The sequence below is a fragment of the Stenella coeruleoalba genome, assembly GCF_951394435.1.
Source record: "Stenella coeruleoalba genome assembly, chromosome: 2".
Lineage (NCBI taxonomy): Eukaryota > Metazoa > Chordata > Mammalia > Artiodactyla > Delphinidae > Stenella > Stenella coeruleoalba.
Window position 1 is genome coordinate 151112666 of NC_137147.1, and position 20345 is coordinate 151133010.

The 20345-nt window shown below is 38.7% G+C and overlaps 1 protein-coding gene across 2 annotated transcripts in view; it reads left to right on the forward strand.

Annotated features, from left to right (window-relative positions):
* The window catches only part of PRTG (protogenin), a 136055-nt gene that overhangs the window by 36955 nt on the left and 78755 nt on the right, over positions 1-20345 (forward strand). For both annotated transcript variants that reach the window (XR_013827126.1, XM_079913275.1), the window contains exon 3: positions 19367-19511. Coding sequence is in view for 1 of the 2 variants with exons in the window: in XM_079913275.1 (XP_079769401.1) it covers positions 19367-19511 (145 nt within the window). In the remaining variant the exon portion in view is untranslated. The remainder of the gene's footprint in view (positions 1-19366; positions 19512-20345) is intronic.

Genomic DNA, 20345 nt, shown 5'->3' on the forward strand with positions numbered 1-20345 from the left:
TATAATTAACAAAAAAATATTCTGAAAGAATGTATGCTTTCTTCATTTAAAAAATGGTTTGTGAACAGCAAATACAGACTGTATCTCCCCTACCCAAATAATTCAAAGGCTGTTAACAGGCCAGATAAGAGTTTGGGTTAAAGAAACTGTTTAGGGAGCATGGTTGCATAAACTTGATTTAAATCACTAGTTGGATATGGTTAGACATGGATATGGTGCTTTTGTCCTAAAGAAGGTGCATTCTTGGTGTTTGAGATAACGTTAAATGTTCCTTCTATCATTGGGAGCCTCTGTATAGGTAAGGAAGCACTTCTTTAAAAATTTCAGCTTTATTGAGGTATAATTGACATATAAATTGTAAGATATCTAAAGTGTGTGTCATGGTGATTTGATGTACATTATGAAAGAACTTCCTTCATCTAGTTAATTAACACCTCTATCACCTCACATATTTATCTTTTGTGTGTGTGTGTGAGAACATTAAGTTCTCCCCCCTTAGCAAATTTCAGTTATACAATTTAGTGTTACTAACTAGAGCCACCGTGTTCTAAATTAGATCTTCAGACCTTATTAATTGTATAGCTGAAAGTTTGTGTTCTTTCACCAGCCTCTCCCTTATCTCCCTCACTCCCCAGCTCTTGGCAAACATAGAAGAAGAGAGTAGAAAAGTGGGAAGCATGTTTATGAAACAATCATTCTCAAACATCAGAATCCAATAGGAAGTACACCATAAAAAGACCACATTGCATTTTTGGCTACTCATAGTTAATTTCCCATATTGCTTTCAAATCCAATCGTGTATATCTTTTGCTTAGAATAATTCAGTGGCTTCTAATTGCCTTCAAAATGCAACCCAAATGCTTAGAGCCGTGCTTCTCAAATTTTAAAGTGCATGTAAGTCACCTGAGCATCTTTAAAAAATGCTGATTGGCATTTGGTAGGTCTGAACTGGGGCTTCATATTCTGTATTTCAAACAAATTCTAAGGCTTTTCCAAGGACCACACTTTGAGTAGCAAAGCATTAGAGCATAAATTGGCAAGGTTCTTCATTATCTGGTCCCCCCCTGCTTGGCATCTACATCCTTTACTACTCTGTCGCTCCATATCTCCACCCTACCTCACCCTCTGACTCTTCTTCACGCCTTAAGTTCCTATCGCATGGAATTTCTGTTCTCTGAGTGTGTTATGCTCTCTTGTTGCTCTGTGCCTTTGCCTACTCTCTACCCTACGCTGGGACTACTCTTGATAATCCGTTGCTGCTTACTAGATCTTCAACCCTCAACCACACGTCACCTCCTCTTCAAAGCCTTCCCTGATTCTCAATCTTGATTTGATGGCTGGGGGATGTTAGAGCATCCTGTGGGTTGTACTTTTTTTTTTTTTTTTTGCGGTACGCGGGCCTCTCACTGTTGTGGCCTCTCCCGTTGTGGAGCACAGGCTCTGGACGTGCAGGCTCGACGGCCATGGCTCACGGGCCCAGCCGCTCCGCAGCATGTGGGATCTTCCCGGACCGGGGCACGAACCCGCGTCCCCTGCATCGGCAGGCGGACTCGCAACCACTGCGCCACCAGGGAAGCCCAGGGTTGTACTTTTATGGAGGGCTTTAACAGTGTAATGTTCTTAGATTCTGAGTGTTCTTTAAAGAATGGCAAGTGGATTTACTTGGAATAGAAAGATAAGTCTGTATTGGAGAATAATGTGGAAAGTAGGATAAATAATTGTACAATTAAATTGATGTTGCTGAAAAGTAAGTAGAGGGAGAAAGAATTGCTGACAGAAGATCCTAAAAGTCCTCACTGATGATTCTGAGAGTGATGTAATAGCCAATCAACTGAAAGGTTGGGGAAATATGTTTTTGCTGTTATTTCTTAGAAGTTTTAAAGGAGAACAAATTGGAGGAAGGGAAGCTGCTTGTCTTCTGTGCATCAATGTCTGTTTCCTACTGGGGAATAGACTCACAAGGCCAGATTTGTGTTACTTCTCTGAAGTGCTATGGTGGACTCCTTGTGTGGACTCCTTATGTCTCTCGGGCTGCAGGCTGGGTGTAATTCAAAAAAACAAAAAAAACACCATTTTGACTCATGTCTCCACTATTTACTAATTCTGTGACCCTGAGCAAGTGGATTAACCTCTCAGAAGATATTTCTCTACTTGTATGTAGAAGTAATATTACTTATCTGTTAAGGTTTTCCTGAATATTGAGTTGATGTATATAAAATGTATAGTAGATTAATTCTCTCTTCTCTCCCTTTTAGTACTGTGTGGTCAAGCCTAATAAAAAAGTGAGCTACTGTGTCATTAAAAGACTCCATTGTGGGGACTTCTCTGGTGGTCCAGTGGGTAAAGACTCCATGCTCCCAATGCAGGGGACTGGGGTTCGATCCCTAGTCAGAGAACTAGGTCCCACATGCATGCTGCAACTAAGACCTGGCTCAACCAAAATAAAAAAAAATAATAAAAAGAAAGACTCCATTTTGTTATACACAGGTAGCTTAGAACTCAAGGTCCATTTTATGAATTCACTTTAACAAGATCATCTCGTGTGTGTATACATTTTTTTCTGTTATCAGCTAAATAGACTTCGTCTTTAACAGCTCTTAGAAAATGAAAGAGATACCCAGACATTTCATAGTGATTGATTCCCGGTTTATGAATTGAGTTTCATATGTAGACCATTTAATTAATCTAATAAATTATGATTATGTAAACTTTAATGAATTGTATTGTTAAACAGGCATTTACTAAATATCCACTGAGTGCCAGTTTATTATGTGACAAATAATTTAACACACTGCAGTTCTTGAATTGTTGTAAATGTCCTTTAGATAATCACTTGGAAAAGCAAAACTAGCCCTAGTAGGAATATTTTTCCTTTAATTTTGGTGGATTTTGTGATTTTTTTTCCCCCTTATAAATTTGTAAACAGATGAAGTTGCTAAGTGACATGAATTTTGTTACAAAACCTCACTCTTCTTAATGCTTTTTTGATCCTTCTGTTTCTCTGACTGATGCAAAGTGTAAAATTGCATGGAATGTTCTTCCTGCACAGTTGAGCTATTAAGCAGAACTAATTCTTTATGGAATGACAACAAGGCATAAGAAAGGCATTTCTTGGATTAGGCAATATAAGGCAATCACTTGGCAAACGCTGAAGGGGAAGTGGTATCGGAGAAGACAAAGCAACAGCACTTTTTCTCTTCCCCTTGAATTCATACGAGCCACACAAGTTGAACGGCTTTGAAGCTGGTTAATGTGGCTTACTATGCATGTTTTTTCTGTACCATTTCCTGCTTGTTTTTGCCAGCAGAGGGGCCAAGAATAATCACTTGATAAATGCATTAGCATGTCTCATACACTTCTGTGACCACACACTGTTGCTGGGAAGACAGATAATTTGAGAAGAGGAAAATCCCAGTTGGGGATGTCTTTCAAAGTGAGATCAGACTTTACTCCCAAACTAACAGGATTCTGTCTAGATTATGAGAGTACCATATGGAGACTGATAATTTAAAAAAAAACTTTTTTTAACTCAAGATTAAGTAACAGTTGGGAAATGTGAAAGGCAAAGTGAATAGTGGTTTATTTTCATTTTATCAGTTCTAGAATGGAAGACAAGGAGTGTTGGTAGTAATTTTATGATGGTTAAACAATTATAGAAAACTGATTTTATTTCCTTGGATTTTTCCTGTCGACAGCATGCTCCTATTTATTTGCTTAGATGTGTGATTTTTCCTTCTTCCTAATCTCTTCGTTAAATTCCTACCAAGACAAACACTTTCTCTTATAGCATCACATTTCCACATCTGCTTATGGTGTTCTTTATGATTTGGTCCTGAGAAGCCACCCTAATGGCCTGTTATTCTCTACTTACTGCTGATCTCTTTAGGGGGAAACACCATCAATTCAGCAGAACATAAGTCCAGGTGCAGCTAAAGAGAACTGTATATTAGCTGTAGGTGAAGATGCCGGAAGTGGTTGTGACTTCAACATTGAAAATCTTCATTCAAATAACTCTTTTCACGTTTGCTTTAGGAGAGTGGAAGTGCAAATGTGGCACAGATGCGTGTGCAGAACAACACACCTTTATTTTAGCGTGCAGTGGGACAGTTTAATACTGAAGGAGGTCTCAGATGCTCAGCTGTCTTGGTCAAACAAGAATTCCAAAACCCTGTAGCTAATCTAGAAAATCTGTTTCTCATGTGAGATACCTTGGATCAAACCAGTTGGTTCCAGGACCAAATTCTAAACAATTTCAAGCCTGGCCTGATGGCATCTGTGTCAGGTTGAATACTATGAGATTCTGCAAGATGGGCTGAGAATGCCAGGGGGCCTAGAGCTGACAGGTGTCTGCAGGATATGCTGGGTCATCAGCCTGTGAAAAAGGTCTGTGCAGGAATTGCAGTCCTGCAGTGTGCTGCTGACATCAAGAGGCAGGGAGCTGGGCTGGGATACTCGGAAAAGGCTGGTTGTTCAGGTGTATGCCTGTGTGTGTGTGTGTGTGTGTGTGTGTGTGTGTGTGTGTGTGTGTGTGTGTGTGTGTGTGTGTGTTGCCTTACTGACTCCCCACTCTTCTGGCCTCTCAGCAGAGGTGTGACTGCTCTCCTACCACTTCAGTAGGTGAAGGGATAGGAGGACTGTAGGTTCCTTATTCGTCCTGTTCCTCAGGAACATAGATTCATTTCTAGTTATTAGGATACATATTTTTCTATATACTTTTCGTGTATAGTATTCTAAAGATAATGTAAACTTAGGTTCACCATGTTAGTCCTTCAGATTATTATTGTGTGCACATTATACTGAATGCACTCCAGATGAAGGGGGTGATGACCGAACTGAATGTATATGTACCCTAGGACATATTTCATTTGTGTGTTTCCTAGGGCCTTTTGTATCTATGGTGTCATGCCAGGAATATGAAGATGAAAAGACAGATTCTGCCTCGTGGTGGAAGCAGAAAGTAGAGCTTATAAAACAGTGAGACAAACAGGATACTCCAGGCTCCTGGGAGTGTGTAAGAGTTCTGTAGTTTTATTTGGGAAAATCAGGTGCGTCCTCACAGAAGAAGTGAAGATGGTCTGCAGGACTTGGCATTTAAAATTGATGTGTACTGTCAACTTGCTTAATTTATAATTCTTTATTAAGAGTGATGAGAAAATTAAAAGTCTCTGTTTTATAAGGAACATAGCCTTTTTGAAATTTATTTTTTAATTTACCTACAGTGAAAATTATTTGGGTCCACAGTTCTATGAGTTTTAGCATATGCACAGTTGTGTAACCTTCACCAAGCTCAGGATACGGAATGGTTTCATTGCCCCAAACCTTCTCTCATGTTGCCCATGTCGTCATACCCTTCCCTCCTCCTGACTCCTAGAAGCCACTGTATTTTGCATTTTCCACTATGTCATATAAATGAGATTATACATTATGTTACCTTTCGGGTCTTGCTTCTTCCACTTAGCACAGTGCCTTGAGATTTAACTATTGAATATGTTGTTGAGTGTTTCAGTAGTTCTTTCCTTTTTATTGCTGAGTAGGGTTCCATAGTATAGATTTACTGCAGTTTATCCATTCACCAGTTGAAGTTGAAGGACATTTCGGTTATTTATGTTTGGGGCAATTATGTGAATGCACCTTTGATCAATTTTCTCGTACAGGTTTTTGCATGAACATAAATTTTCATTTCTATTGAGTAAATATTTAAGGTAAGAATGCAGTAAGTGTGTATATAATTTTATAAGAAATTGCCAAGTTATTTGCCAAAGTGACTGTACCAATTTGCATTCCCATCGGCAGTGTTTGAGAGTTCCAGGTACCCCACATCCTCATCAGTTTATGGCTTGTCTTTTCATTCTCTTAGCAGTTTTTCTTTTCAAGAGCAGAAGTTTTTTTGTTTTGATGGAAGCCAATTTACAATTTTTTTCCTTGACAGATTGTGTTTTTTATGTCCTATCTAAGAACTCTTTGCCTAACCCAGGTCACAAAGATTTTTCTATATTTTCTTCTAAAGGTTTTATAGTTTTGTGTTTCACATTTAGTTCTGTGACCCATTTTGAGTTAATTTTTACATAAGGTATTAGGTGTAGGTCAAGGTGCTTTTAATGTTACAGGCACTGTCCTAAGTGCTTTACACTCAATACCTGATGAATTCATAAAAACTCTTTTAAGAATCCTATTTGACATAACAGAATGTGTTTATGAAGAATAAGTAGGGAATTCCCTGGCAGTCCAGTGGTTAGGACTTAGCGCTTTCACTGACGTGGGCCCAGGTTCAATCCATGCTCGGGGAACAGGCTGCACGTGCAAGCTGCCTGGTGAGGCCAAAAAAAAAAAAAGTAACTTGCTCTGGGTTATACAGTAAGGAGTGATACAGCCAAAATTACGTTAATCTTCTCAAGGAGATAAGAGGCAGAGTTTTTTTGATGTAATTAAGGGGTAGGTGGTGATGTGGTTCACTGAGTTTACTTAGAAAAGCTTTATCAAGTGCCTGTTGTATACAGGCCACTGTTCTAGCAATATACAGACGAGTAAGACATGTCTCTAAACTCAGGTAATTTACAGTTTAGGTTAAAAGTGACTGGGCACTTGAATAAATTGGAAGGGTAGAGCATTTCTGAAACCAATTCTTTTTTTTTTTTTTTTTGGCGGTACAAGGGCCTTTCACTGTTGTGGCCTCTCCCATTGCGGAGCACAGGCTCCAGACGTGCAGGCTCAGCGGCCATGGCTTACGGGCCCAGCCGCCTTGCGGCATGTGGGCTCTTCCTGGACCAGGGCATGAACCCGTGTCCCCTGCATCGGCAGGCGGACTCTCAACCACTGCGCCACCAGGGAAGCCCCTGAAACCAATTCTTAATATGAGTTAAGAGAATTGTTGAACAGTACTGAATGGCCCAGATGACAGTGGGGACTTGATGAGCTTTGTGTCATTCTTTCCAGACAAAGAAATTGAGTTTGGGGAGTGCCAAGTCTGGCATTTGCCAGGATAGGCTTGATAAAATATCAAAGAAGCAAAGAATTCTCAGATGTTATTAAAGGTATCTTTCAATATGAATACAGTAGGAATAGACAGAAAAATAATCTAGTCTGTGGGAAGTTTGCATATAGCAGCTATTTCTGAAAGTCCCTGTTCCCAACTTTGTTACAGAGTTTCCAGCCTTCATTTTGTTTATATTTATTTGGAAACATTTTGATTTAAACATTTCCTTTGAAAAGCAAATGTATACCTCTTAGCACCTGGTTGTCAGAATTGCCATAGATTCAAGCAGGATACTAAATTCACCAGAAGTCAGATAATAAACCACTTATACAATAGCTGTTGCATACTCAGTATGGATTTTAAAAAACAGGTCGATATGCAAGATGTAATGATCGCATTACATTATTTTTATTAAACAGATGAATTGTTTTCTGTAAAATAACTTTTAAAAAGTTCAGATAGCTTCTTGCCTAATCTTAAGGCTATAATAAGTTTTCAACTTCTGTTTGAAACTTGTACCTTGGTTGATTTTTATCTCAGTAAGTAAAGCATCAGTTACCCTGGTTTGATTAAATGCTGGATCAGGTCTCTTGTTTACTTCCTGTTAGTTGCAGGTCAGTCTTCAAGTTTGAAGACTCAAAGTGAATTGAACCTGATGAGATAACAAGTTATAACTATGTTTTGATTAGTAAATCCTGGAGTAGACAAATGCATGATTTGAAAGACCAGTTTCATAGAAATAAACTTTAAGCTAATATACATAAAACTCCATAACTAACTCTGAAATTGTGGACATTTGAGTGTTTGAGATAGAAATCTCGTTTCCTTGATGAGCTATTTGTAGATTTCTCCAGAGCTACTGATTGGTGACTTAGAGCCATGGAAACAGCACAGAAGTATTGGAACATGACTACTGGCTACTTAGGACTCCCCCAGGAGGGGTGGGGTGGTAGCAACTGGTATAGTCCTTGACCAGCTGAGGACTCCAGATCCCCTGGCTGATGTGCAGCGTTAAGACCACCAGTGTAAACCCTGCGTTCAGGTTCTCACCAACTGAAGTTTTTTCTGTTTAGTGAAAGAATATTTTAAATGTAATTTATAAAAGAGAATTATGTTTTCTTACATTAGGGAATAGTTTGTGAACTTATTTTAAATTACTGGAAGCCTTGTCATTTCAGATTGTGTATTCATAATTTTTAGTTGGTTTTAACATCAACATGTATCAAGTATTTTATTCATTGCAACTTGTAAGAAGCATGAATGGTGCATTAGTTTAATATTACAGTCATACATTTCCAAGGTGGAAACATTAATATGTTGGTTTCTGATCAAATAAAAGTTGGGAGAACATTTTCTTCTTAGCATTTTTGTCCTCTTAGCGTTTTGATCCTTTTTTTTTTCTGACTGTAAATCATAGAAGCAAATGATTAAGTAGACAGGTGAAGAGGTGGAAGTCACAAATAAAATAGGCACTTACGTTTATTGTGTTTGCAAGGTTGTTTCTGAGGACGGGTGCATGTTTCTTGAGATCTTGTTTCTCGCCTATTTTATAGAGCTCTGGCCTCTTAACAGCACTGCTTTAATGACTTCTTGTGGGGCTCTTGGTTTATGTTAGCACTGACTGGGGAGGGAAGAAAGAGGTCAGGTTTCACGAGAAGGCTGTAGACTTGTAAAATCATACCTAACTGGCAGAAATGAAGTCGACATCAAGGAGAAATCAAGATTTGCATAAGAATACAAGATGTTTTTCCTTGTAAATAAGTATGGAATGTTTTGATAATGCTGAAAATAGTTTGTCTGAAGTTTTAGGGGGGACTTAAGACTCATTGTAAAGGATGTATTCATTTACTCAGTTTAACACCACACTTAAAAAAATTAAAATAGAAAAACAAATACTTGCCGAGAAACAAAGTTTAAGACTGTCATGATATATCATATTTGTGCATGCTTTTCTGAAGTTTCTAAGTTTTGATGCAAATTTTTAAGTAATTAATTTTTTTATTGAAAAGTGGGTTTTATTCAGATTTTTTTTCTCATCATTTTTCACATTGAAGGCACTGACTGGGGAGGGAATCAAGCATCCATAGATCATGGGTGATAGCTACCCAAAGAATGATAAGCTCAAAGTACTAAAAAGGTAGATAAAAATTAACGATGAAGGATTTTTTTTTTTTGGCCTCGTGGCGCAGCATGTGGGATCTTAGTTCCCTGACCAGAAATCAAGCCTATGCCCCCTGCAATGGAAGCATGGAGTCTTTACCACTGGACTGCCGGGGAAGTCCCAGGATGAGGGGTTTTATCAGGTAGTGGAGCAATGGTAGAAAATTTATGCAGACTCTTCCTTCAGTCTATGCCCCATAAGGCATATAAAATTTATTTTTAAATGTCATTAATTTTTCTTAATTATGTTGTTTTGTAGGAAAAAATATAAGTACAAAATACATAATTCCACAGCTAGAGATCCTCTTGTAATCTAGCCCCTTATTATTTCATCATTGAAGTAGGGGATTTTATCCTCTTCATATAATTTATCTATTCACGTTAAAAATGGGAAAATTATTTCTGTTTCTTTACATTTAAAAAAATTGTATTTATTTATTTAGGCTGCATTGGGTCTTAGTTGCGGCATGCAGGATCTCCGTTGCGTCTTGTGGGACCTTTCATCGCGGCGCTTGGGCTTCTCTCTCGTTGTGGCACACGGGCTCCAGAGTACATGGGTTTTATAGCTGCGGTATGCAGGCTCTCTAGTTGCAGCGCACGGGGTTAGTTGCCCCGACCATGCATTGAACTGCGTCCCCTGCATTGGAAGGCAGATTGTTAACCAGTGGACCACCAGGAAAGTCCCTGTTTCTCTACACTTTATGTACCTTTATGTAAAAGCTACATAGTCTGGCTTAGTAGAAAAAAAAGAAACTTTAAAATCTTAGAGTACCTCTACCTTTGTTAGGGCTTTAAAATTTATTTTTATTGTATAGTGGTCACTAACATCCTTTGTTTGACTTTCTTTAAGTTATCGTTCTGAAAGCAAAACCAGTGTATTCATAGCAAGATATCCTATAACTATTAACTACTTCTGGTACCACTGCTAGGAGTTTACTAGGTGCCAAGCAGTGCCTTAGTACCTGCTTATATTATTGTGTGTGTGTGTGTGTGTGTGTGTGTGTGTGTACACACATATTTATGTATATATAATTTAATGTTATTCTTAAAATATTCTTATAAAGTATTATTATTATCCCCATTTTACTGGGGAATACTGAGGCATGGAGTTGGGTAACTTCTCAGGGGCACACAGCTCATGCATGCAAAGCTGTGATTCTAACCCAGATCTTTAGATTTTAATACCTGCACTCTTTAACCTCAAGGCTATGCTGCTGCCCCACCTCCATAAATTATGCCCTGTATTGTACTGGACTTTTTCCTGATTTTCTTTAAACCAGCTAAGATTAAATTTTACCATAGTTTTAATATCATTTACCTCAGTTTTCTAATGCCTTAATTTCTGTCATCAAGAAATGAAAATAAGTTAAGATTGGAAAAACAGTAAACACTTTCTCCTAATCTCATTGCAACAGAGCCTCAGAAGTAGGAAATCCTTTTCTCCACTAATTTTACATGTTATACATTGTTATTTTTATAGGCCACTATTATAAAAACTCATGCATATCTTTCTTTAAATCTTAACCACAGCCTAACATGTGAACCATTAGTTTAAAAATCAGGATGGGGGGCTTCCCTGGTGGTGCAGTGGTTGAGAGTCCGCCTGCCGATGCAGGGGACACGGGTTCGTGGCCCGGCCCGGGAAGATCCCACATGCCACGGAGCGGCTGGGCCCGTGAGCCATGGCCGCTGAGCCTGCGCGTCCGGAGCCTGTGCTCCACAATGGGAGAGGCCACAACAGTGAGAGGCCCGCGTACCACAAAAAAAAAAAAAAAAAAAAAATCAGGATGGGAACTTTCCTGGTAGTCCAGTGGTAAGGAATCCACCTTCCAATGCAGGGGATGCGGGTTCAATCCCTGGTCAGGGAACTAAGATCACACATGCTGTGGGGCAACTAAGCCCACACGCCACAACTAAGCTCGTGCACCACAATTACTGAGCTCGTACGCCTCAACGAGAGAGCCCACACGCCACAAACTACAGAGCACACGTGCCCTGAAGCCCTCACGCCACAACTGGAGAGAGAAAACCTGCACGCCACAACTAGAGATAAGCCCGAGAGCTGCAACGAAGAGACCGTGTGCCACAACGAAAGGTCCCACATGCCTCAACAAAAGATCCTGTGTGCTGCAATTAAGACCCGATGCAGCCCAAAAAAATAATAAATATTTTTAAAAATTAAAAAAAAATAAAAATCAGGATGAATAGATATTTGAAACTGTTGACATTATTAATCTCTGGCCTCATTTTATAGTTTCCCAGTCTTCCTTAGCATGGCCAGTTTCTTTTCGTTCTCATCAAATGAGGATCTGTGATGCAGATGCATCAGTCCATCCGATCTCTCTTCCTACATTCTCTGTTCAGGCACCATAGTATCCCCCAACCTTCCAGGTGTGTAGGCCGGAAACCTCAGAACCACTCGGGTCTTTCCTCCTGTTTCCCTTGAACACCTTGTGGCCACATCGTGTTGTTCAATGCACAGCATCTTTTGTATGTGCCCTGCCTTCCAGTCATCTCTGCCATCATTGAAACCCACAGCTGGTCTCTCCTCCTCTTTCTAATGGCCTTTTAACAGGTCTCCCTGCCTCTAAGCAGTATCTCTGTATAGGTATTTGACTGTTTGATGATCAAATGTACATGGGCTTAGAACTAGGAGAATAATAATAAAGGAATAGCTAATATTCCCATGAGGTAAACTAGTTTTTTTAAAATAGATTTAAAAGAAATGCTTGATTCCTCCACGGGTTCGATCCCTGGTCAGGGAAGATCCCACATGCTGCGGAGCAACTAAGCTCATGTGCCACAGTTACTGAGCCTGCGCTTGAGAGCCCACGAGCCACAACTACTGAGCCCGCCTGCCACAACTACTGAAGCCCATGCACCTAGAGCCCGTGCTCTGCAACAAGAGAAGCCACCGCAATGAGAAGCCCGTGCACCACAATGAAGAGAAGCCCCTGCTCGCCACAACTAGAGAAAGTCTGTGCACAGCAATGAAGACCCAACGTTGTCAAAAATAAATAATAAATAAATAAAAGATCTAAAATACTTAAAAAGAAATACTTGATTCCTAAATAAATTTTAGACTGATTCAATTTACATGCATATATCTATATTTCCTATCTTTAACAGATTCCTAGAAATGGAAATAATACTACTTGAGATGAGACCCATAGTTTCAAAATCCTAGTACACCAGAGTTCAAAGGTGTTATTTGTTTTGGAAATTTGGGAATTTAACACATATTCTTACCTAGCTAGAAAGCCAGTGCATATGAACCTCTATTTGAGCAGCAGAATTGCTTGGATGTAGAACCAGTAAGTTTTGCCTTCCACAGAAAGTTTGAGAATCTCAAGCTTTTACTGAGAGAATTCACATGGGATCTTTGGAGATTACCTGGATTCAGATCACACCCTCACCTCACTGGCTGCAGAACCTTAAGGAGGTTGCTAATCTCCTTGTGTCTCAGTTTCCTGAACTGACAACTAGGGTAATAATAGTTGTGAGGACTAAATAAACTAGAATATGTAATGTACTTAACTTGCTGCCTTGCAATAAAGTATATGTTAACCTATAGTTATTTCTGTCATCATTATAACCTCTGTTCTGTGCTTTCATAATATTCCATAATTTTCCTTCATAGCATTTATCACAGTTTGAAATTACTATATACTTGCATAGTCATTTAGTTAAATGCCTTTCTCCATTGCTAGACAAAGATCCCTGAGGGTAGAGCCTCTGTTAGTTTTGTTCATCATTGGATCCTTGACATCTTGAACATACTAGGCACTGAATAAACAATTGTTGCATGAATGAATTTAGAAGAGATTACTGTAGTCGAGAATTGTTCTAAAATAAGTGTGATTAAAATCCTTTTCTAGAATAGGGAGACAGTTAATCTGGCCCATTATTTTATGAATAATTGCTTGATTCAAAGCCTGTCAGCAAGGGTTAACTACACATTAAATGAATGGTTTGATTTTAAAATAGTGAGATTGATATTAATATATGACTCATGGAGATTAACTTCTTTGTGTCAAAGTTACAATGTATACCTTTAATAGCATAAATACTCACTTTTTTATATAACTATTTTACACTGACTATTTAAATACTGTTGCATGCTCACCATATAAATAGTTTGGGAGTAATTGATGCCAGACTACTTCTTTCTTTGGTGAGGTGGGGTTGTTAAAAGCCTGCTGACAAATCTCATGTATTGAGAATGTACCCAGTGAAAAAGAGTTAAAAATACATCGTTAGTAGAAAGAAAGATATCAGTTCCTTTCCATGTAACAAAGATATATACGTACATTCAGTTTTGCTAGTAATTAGGCTAAGCAGTTTAAAGATTTAGAAGGAGGATGACTAAGACAATGCTTTTGGACAGCATTTAAAATTGAATCACATTCTTTGTGAGATTGTGTTGTTCATGGTGGTTTTAGCAGTAATGGTTTGACTTACAAGAGCATTTGAATTGATAGATGGAGGCCACTTACGAGTCAAATGCAGCCCATATCAAACACTGTTGTATGTCTGGAGGATGTTTGTGAAAGGGGAAGAGGGAAAATGAGAGCAGGGAGACCAGACAAGAGACTGTTATAGTGATTCCATTGAGATATGTTGGGACAGGGATACAGGAATGGGTTTAATATATGTTTAGGAGTTAAAATCAGTGGAAAGTGGTGATTGATGGAAGAGAGTGCAGGGTGAGTCGCTGCACAGTGGTGTGACCGACTGAGGTAGAGATACAAGCTGGGAGGAAAGAAGACGATTTCATTTGGGACACGATGAGTTTGAAGTACGTTTTATAACTTCCAGGTGAAGAAGTCCAGTAGACAGTAGGAGCCATGGGTATGAATCTCTGAGCGTGGTGATCTAAGCTGGAGATGTATTCTGGGGACTCCGAAGCAACAGGCGGATGTAGTTGAAAACTGAAAGTGGATGAGATCACCCAAGGAGAATATGGAGAGAGAAAAGAACAGAGAACTCTAGAAGGGAGGGCAGGAGGAGGAAGGAGAGCCTCAGAGGGAGTGAGAGAAATAGGAGTGCACAGTGTCATAGACACTGTTTCAATAAAATAATAGGGGAAGAAGGCAGATTAGATGTTTGAGGCATCGCATCAGAGAGAAAGAAGGGGAGACAGCTAGAATTGACTGTTCTTTAGGGAAGTTTTGATGCCGTGGGGAAGAGAGAGAGTGGGTAGCTGCTCGAGGGGTTTGTGTTGTAAAGAGAGGCCTGGAGTTTTGTTCTCTTTGTGTTTTGAGTTTGGGAGAGAATCACTTTTTTAAAAAATATTCATTCATTCATTCATTCTGTTCTGGGTCTTAATTGCGGCACGCGAGATCTTCCCTGTGGCATGTGGGCTCTTAGTTGCGACACGCATGCGGGATCTAGTTCCCCACCAGGGATGGAACCTGGGACCCCTCTGCATTGGGAGCGCAGAGTCTTACCCACTGGACCACCAGGGAAGTCCTTAATCACTTTTATAAGCTGAAGGAAGGAATCAGGAGAAGAAGATTTTAAATATGCAGGAAAGAGAAATAAAAAACACAGATATATCAGGTTCCCAGAGGCGAGGGCAGAGGAAGCGGGTGGCACCCAGATGGAAGAGTTACAAAAGGAAAAAAGGAACTTATTTTTAAGGTTGAGACATGTTTGCCTCTTTCTCTTCAGTCTCAGAGGTACTGATGAAAATCCCAAGGAATATCTGGCTTGGTCTTCTCTGGGCAAAATCATTTTGCCAGCAGGTTGGTTCAGAAGAGACCAAGAAGTTAGACATGTTAAGTATAAAGGTGTTTTTGAGGATTAAAAAAAAATCTTTATACAGTACTTGCTTCATAACTTGCTGAAAACCAGAGTGGGATCAAGAAATAGTCTTACTTGATGGATGTATTAACCTTATTGTGGTCGTCATTTCCCAATATATACATGTATCAGACCTCAGACTTACACAGTGTTGTACACCTTAAACTTACACAATGCTATTTATCAATTATATCTCAATAAAGCTGGAAGGAGGGGGAAAGAAACTAGGTTAAAGATTGCCTAGGGCTGGGGTGGGGAGGGGGTGGGAAGATTAGGGAGTGATAACTGAAGAATATGGGATTTCTTTCTGAAGTGATGAAAATATTCTAGAATTGATTATGGGGATGGTCACAAGCTCTGTGAATATACCAAAATTCATCGAATTGTATACTTTCAGTGGTGAATTATGGAATGTAAATCACATGCAATGTGAATTATATCTCAGTAAAGTTGTTTCATACACACACACACACACACACACACACACACACACACACACACCACCAAAAGTAAATAAATATCCTTGCTGTATTATAGGATACATCCATTTATGTTTTAGTTCTCAGACTTTTGTGACTCCAAAGTTCTAGCCCATTTGACCTAAAGTGCAAAATTAGTTTAGTTTTTGTAGTAAAAAATGCTTATGGGTTTCATGGACTTATTTGTCTGGGAAAGAGAGGGAATTGCTCAAAGGTAGTGGTTCAGAGACATCATATTGTTTGGTTGATTAGATGAGATTCAGAGTGAAAACAACTCTCAAGTGCCTAAGTGGTTGGAGGGAAATTACTCAAGGTAACAGAGTGATTATATTGTTCTCAGTAATCACAGCATTGATAAAAAGTTGTATAATATATAAAAAGCCCTCACTATGTTGGTTTATTTAATCTTCATAAAAATCCTTTAAGAGAGGAGGGACAGATATTTGTCTCTACAAATAATACACTGAAGTATGGGGGGCTCTTTAGAGTTATAGCAAACAAAATAATAAAAAGCATTATTTTCTTCTCATCCCAAACCTTGGTATTTATACCTGGGAAACTCCCTACATTTCTGGTTACTTTGTTTAAAGACCTAATAGAATTGGAAAACAGTTTTTAAATTTCAGTTTAATTCAACAAGTATTGTTTTAGTGCCGAGTCTGTGCCATTCATTGACTTAAGGGATCCTGCAAAGAATATGGCCCACTACTCAGCCTCATTGAGCTCGGAGTGTAGAATGGGAGAAAGACTTGTGAATAAGTGACTATAATACTGTGGGATAAAAGTAGCAATAAAGATCTTCATTTTACAGAAGTAGAGAAGAGGGTCAGGAACAGCTTCCCAAAGGTTCAGACAAGAGAACTAGGCTTTAAATGATGATAGGATTTCACCAGCTGGACAAAGAGACCTAGGATATTTGAAAGAGAAGGAATGCTCATATAAATGCTCAGAAGTGTGTGTGAAATATGGTATATTCAGAGAATTAGAAATAGTTGTGTCTGTGGAACATAATTTCAAGTGGTTGAATACAAAGTGACAGAGTTTTGCAGGGACTAAATAATTCATCAGTAACACAAATCAAATTTGTATTTTATGACCATCACTCTGGAAGGTAACTCTGTTGTCAGGACAGATGTCACCTAAGACACTCCAGCAAGACTTCCAGGCAGTAGGTGATAAGGACCTGAATAAAAAAAGAGTACTATTAGGGACGGAGAGAAGTCAGATATGAGATGTATATTGATAGATAGAGATATGTCTCATATGTATGTGTATCAGATAAAACATACTGAATTAGGTGCTTGATTCATTGTAATGGGATAAAGGAAGAAGAAATTGTTCAAATAGATGGGGTTGGAGGAACTACTGCTTTATGAAGAAAAGTTAAACTATATTAGATATTTCAGTCTGGGGAGGTAAATGCTGGGAAAGAGTAAGATAAAAATTCCCACTTTGAAGTCTGTAAATTGAATATAGATGGGATTATCAATGACAACTAAAGCTAAAGGTCACGTCCTCACACATGGAAAAAATAAATATGGAATCAAGAGCAATTAATAATTCATAAAGCAGGCATTAAACTTTGCAAAACTTAGGTCTTAGTTCCCCCGAAATATGAATATATTCGACAAAAGTTTAGTTAATTAAATGAAAGATAAGCTTACATTGTTATTTGTAAATAGATTAATATCCTAGAAAGTGATTACAGAAGCAATTAAAAAGAAAAACTGTATTGGTTTTGAGAGTTTGGTGTTCTTGAATAGTGATTCTTAAACATTTTAGTCTCAGTCTTTTTTTTTTTTGAGGTACGCGGGCCTCTCACTGTTGTGGCCTATCCCGTTGCGGAGCACAGGCTCCGGATGCGCAGCCCCAACGGCCATGGCTCACGGGCCCAGCAGCTCTGCGGCATGTGGGATCTTCCCGGACCGGGGCATGAACCCGTGTCCCCTGCATCGGCAGGCGGACTCTCAACCACTGAGCCACCAGGGAAGCCCAGTCTCACTCTTTATATGCTTAAAACTTCTTGAGGACCTCAAAGAGCTTTTATTTATATGGGTTATATCTGTTGATACTTTATTATTAGAAATCGAAACATAGAAATTTAAAAAATATTCATTAATTAATTTTGAAATTAAAACATTGATCAATTATATATTAACATACACATTTAATGAAAAATAACTATTTTCCAAAACATTTTAGTGAGAGGAGTGACATTGTTTTACATTTGCCCAAATCTCTTTAATTAGCTTAATAGAAGACAGCTGGATTCTCACACTGCATTAAGTCTGTTGCTTTGTCATCCATCATGTAGCTTCTGGAAACACTATATACTCGACAGAAATGAAAGTGAAAAAGGCAAAGGATGATTATCATAAAAATGCTTTTGACCTTGTGGGTCCACTGACAGCAGCAGTTTGAAAACCAGTGTTCTTAAAGAAGTAGGAATTTTCTGTTACCTACATAAATAAAGTATTAATTTACCCCCACTCCACCCTTCTTGGAAGTTGATACTCCTAAGAATATTTTCACTTTTATTCACTGACTTTGTTCCATACCTCTAAAGGCCCATGATTCATTTACAGATTAATGAAGTCAAGTCCAAGGCAGAGTTTGTTAGTCTTCTGTGACCTTTTACCCTTCCCAGTCTAATGAAGCATAAGGCATCTAGCCCTTATTCCTTCTATTTTTCTTCAGAATTTCTCATTTTATTGGTAAATTGTAAAGGCATATATATTTTTTGAACTGGAGTTTGAGGATGGGGAGTAAGACTATCATTGGGGCCCTTTCTTTATATCCTGGAAGACTTAGTAGAGGAAAGGCAAGCTACACTATTACCTGGAGTCTGGACTCCATCAAAATGTGAAACCATCAACATGATGACCAGTTCCTAGAGGCTTGTCTAGAATACTAAAGAAGAATTATCTAGAAAATATCAACACTTAAGACTTATTTAAGTCTAAAGATAGTCTCTCGAGTCTGTGTACCTTTTTATTCATCAGACACATCATTTGTCTTCACTCTTTCCTCTCTCATTCTGCTCCAACAATACCAACCTCATTTGATTCCAGACATAGAGTGACATGTCTGTCTAATAAGAACCAAGTCTCAGTTTTCATTATACCTGTAGAATCTCTCCATTCTCACTGCCACCACCCAGTTCTTTCATTTTGATTTAAAGAGCCTGTTGGTCTTTTGATTTAAGGCTCTTTTTCTTCAATCCATCCTATCTAACAATACCTGATTAATTTTTCCCAGACACTACTGTTTTCATGACACTCCTTTGCTCAAAACTTTTCAGTGAGGCCTTAATTTGTACCATGATACAAATCTGTTTTATCTCTACTCTCCTTCCACTTTTCCATGAACCCTTTATCTGATTTATTATACAATAGTTAGTCCTGGCTGTTACCGTAGAATCTTGTGAACGCAGGCTGCACATTTCTTACTTCTGTGCTTGCCGTCATGTTGCTCCTTTAACCTGGAATGTCCTTTTTTTCTCCTTCCATCTAAACCCAAAGCGTTCTTCAAACCTCAATTCACAACCAATCCCTGTAAAAGATTTTTACCTGACTAATCTGTCTTTATTGATCTCCCTCTCCTCTGAAATACAATAGTGTTTGAGATTTGTACTACACAGCTTAGTATATCATTACATACCATTGGTAATTGCTTATTTTTGTTTCAGTTATATTAATTTTTTTCTGAAATAGATCTGAGTTTGTTGAGAATTTCATTTTGGGAAAGACCAAACTCCTTTAGCTGGACAACTGCCCAGTGGTATTTCTAAAATTATTCCTTAATTTCTCTTTGTGCTTGTTAAGTTGAGTTGGCCTTATGTCTGGGCAGGAGTTCAAGTTTGATAAATAATATCTAGCATAATGTTATTTCCAAGTATAGTATGGTAGCGCAGGTACTTATTCTGAATTTGACGAACTTTATCTTATAGCTATTTCTGCATTTGAAGTTCAGCCAATTTCTACTGAGGTCCAAGAAGGTGGAGTTGCTAGATTTGCATGCAAGATTTCATCAAACCCTCCTGCAGTCATAACGTGGGAATTAAATCGGACAACTCTACCTGTAACTATGGACAGGTAAATACAGCTTTTGTCTTTGAATATGATACAGGAATGACAAGGACTTCATCATAAAACTGTATATGGGGAAAGACCACTGTGGAGCTTATTTTCGTTTATGGTAACAATAACCAATTTCTTAAAGACATTTCAAACTTAGGCAAGGAATTAGATCATCAGTCTCTGGTACATGGGGCATAGTTCCTGTTTTTTTTGGTTCAGATCAGAATTCAGATACTCTACCTTAGTGCTTTGTTCCTTTCCTCAATCATCTTTTCCAATCATGGGACCACCTGAGTACCTGGATGGCAGCCCAAGGATTTAGGAAGCTGAATTACACTTTTAGTGCTGGGGATAATAGTGCTGGTATAAGGGTCTCCCATATACGCAGTGGTGGTTGCCCACTTCCATCTCTGCCTTCTGCTTACCAACCCCCTCTGCACTACATACACACACACATACACACACACGTGCACACACTCGCGCGCATACACACACCTAGTTTGATTCCAATCCTGATGAGTAGTAATATTCCTTAGGAGGCAAAAATCCCTTGCTGAAATGGTAGAGAGAACTAAGATGGACAAAGTAATTCAAGGAAGAGCTTTAAAAAAAAAACTTACATTCAGATATATCTTGGAGAGTACATAGATATTAAAATGCAAAAAATCAGGTATTTGAAAAATATCATACTAAACTCTAGACCACCAGTTAGCTATATGTAAGCTATAATGTCAAGTGAGATTCTGTGTAAAATTACACTGATAGATTTCACAAATCACATACAGCGGGGGTCCCCAACCCCTGGGCCATGGACCGTTACCTGCCCGTGGCCTGTTAGGAACCAGGCTG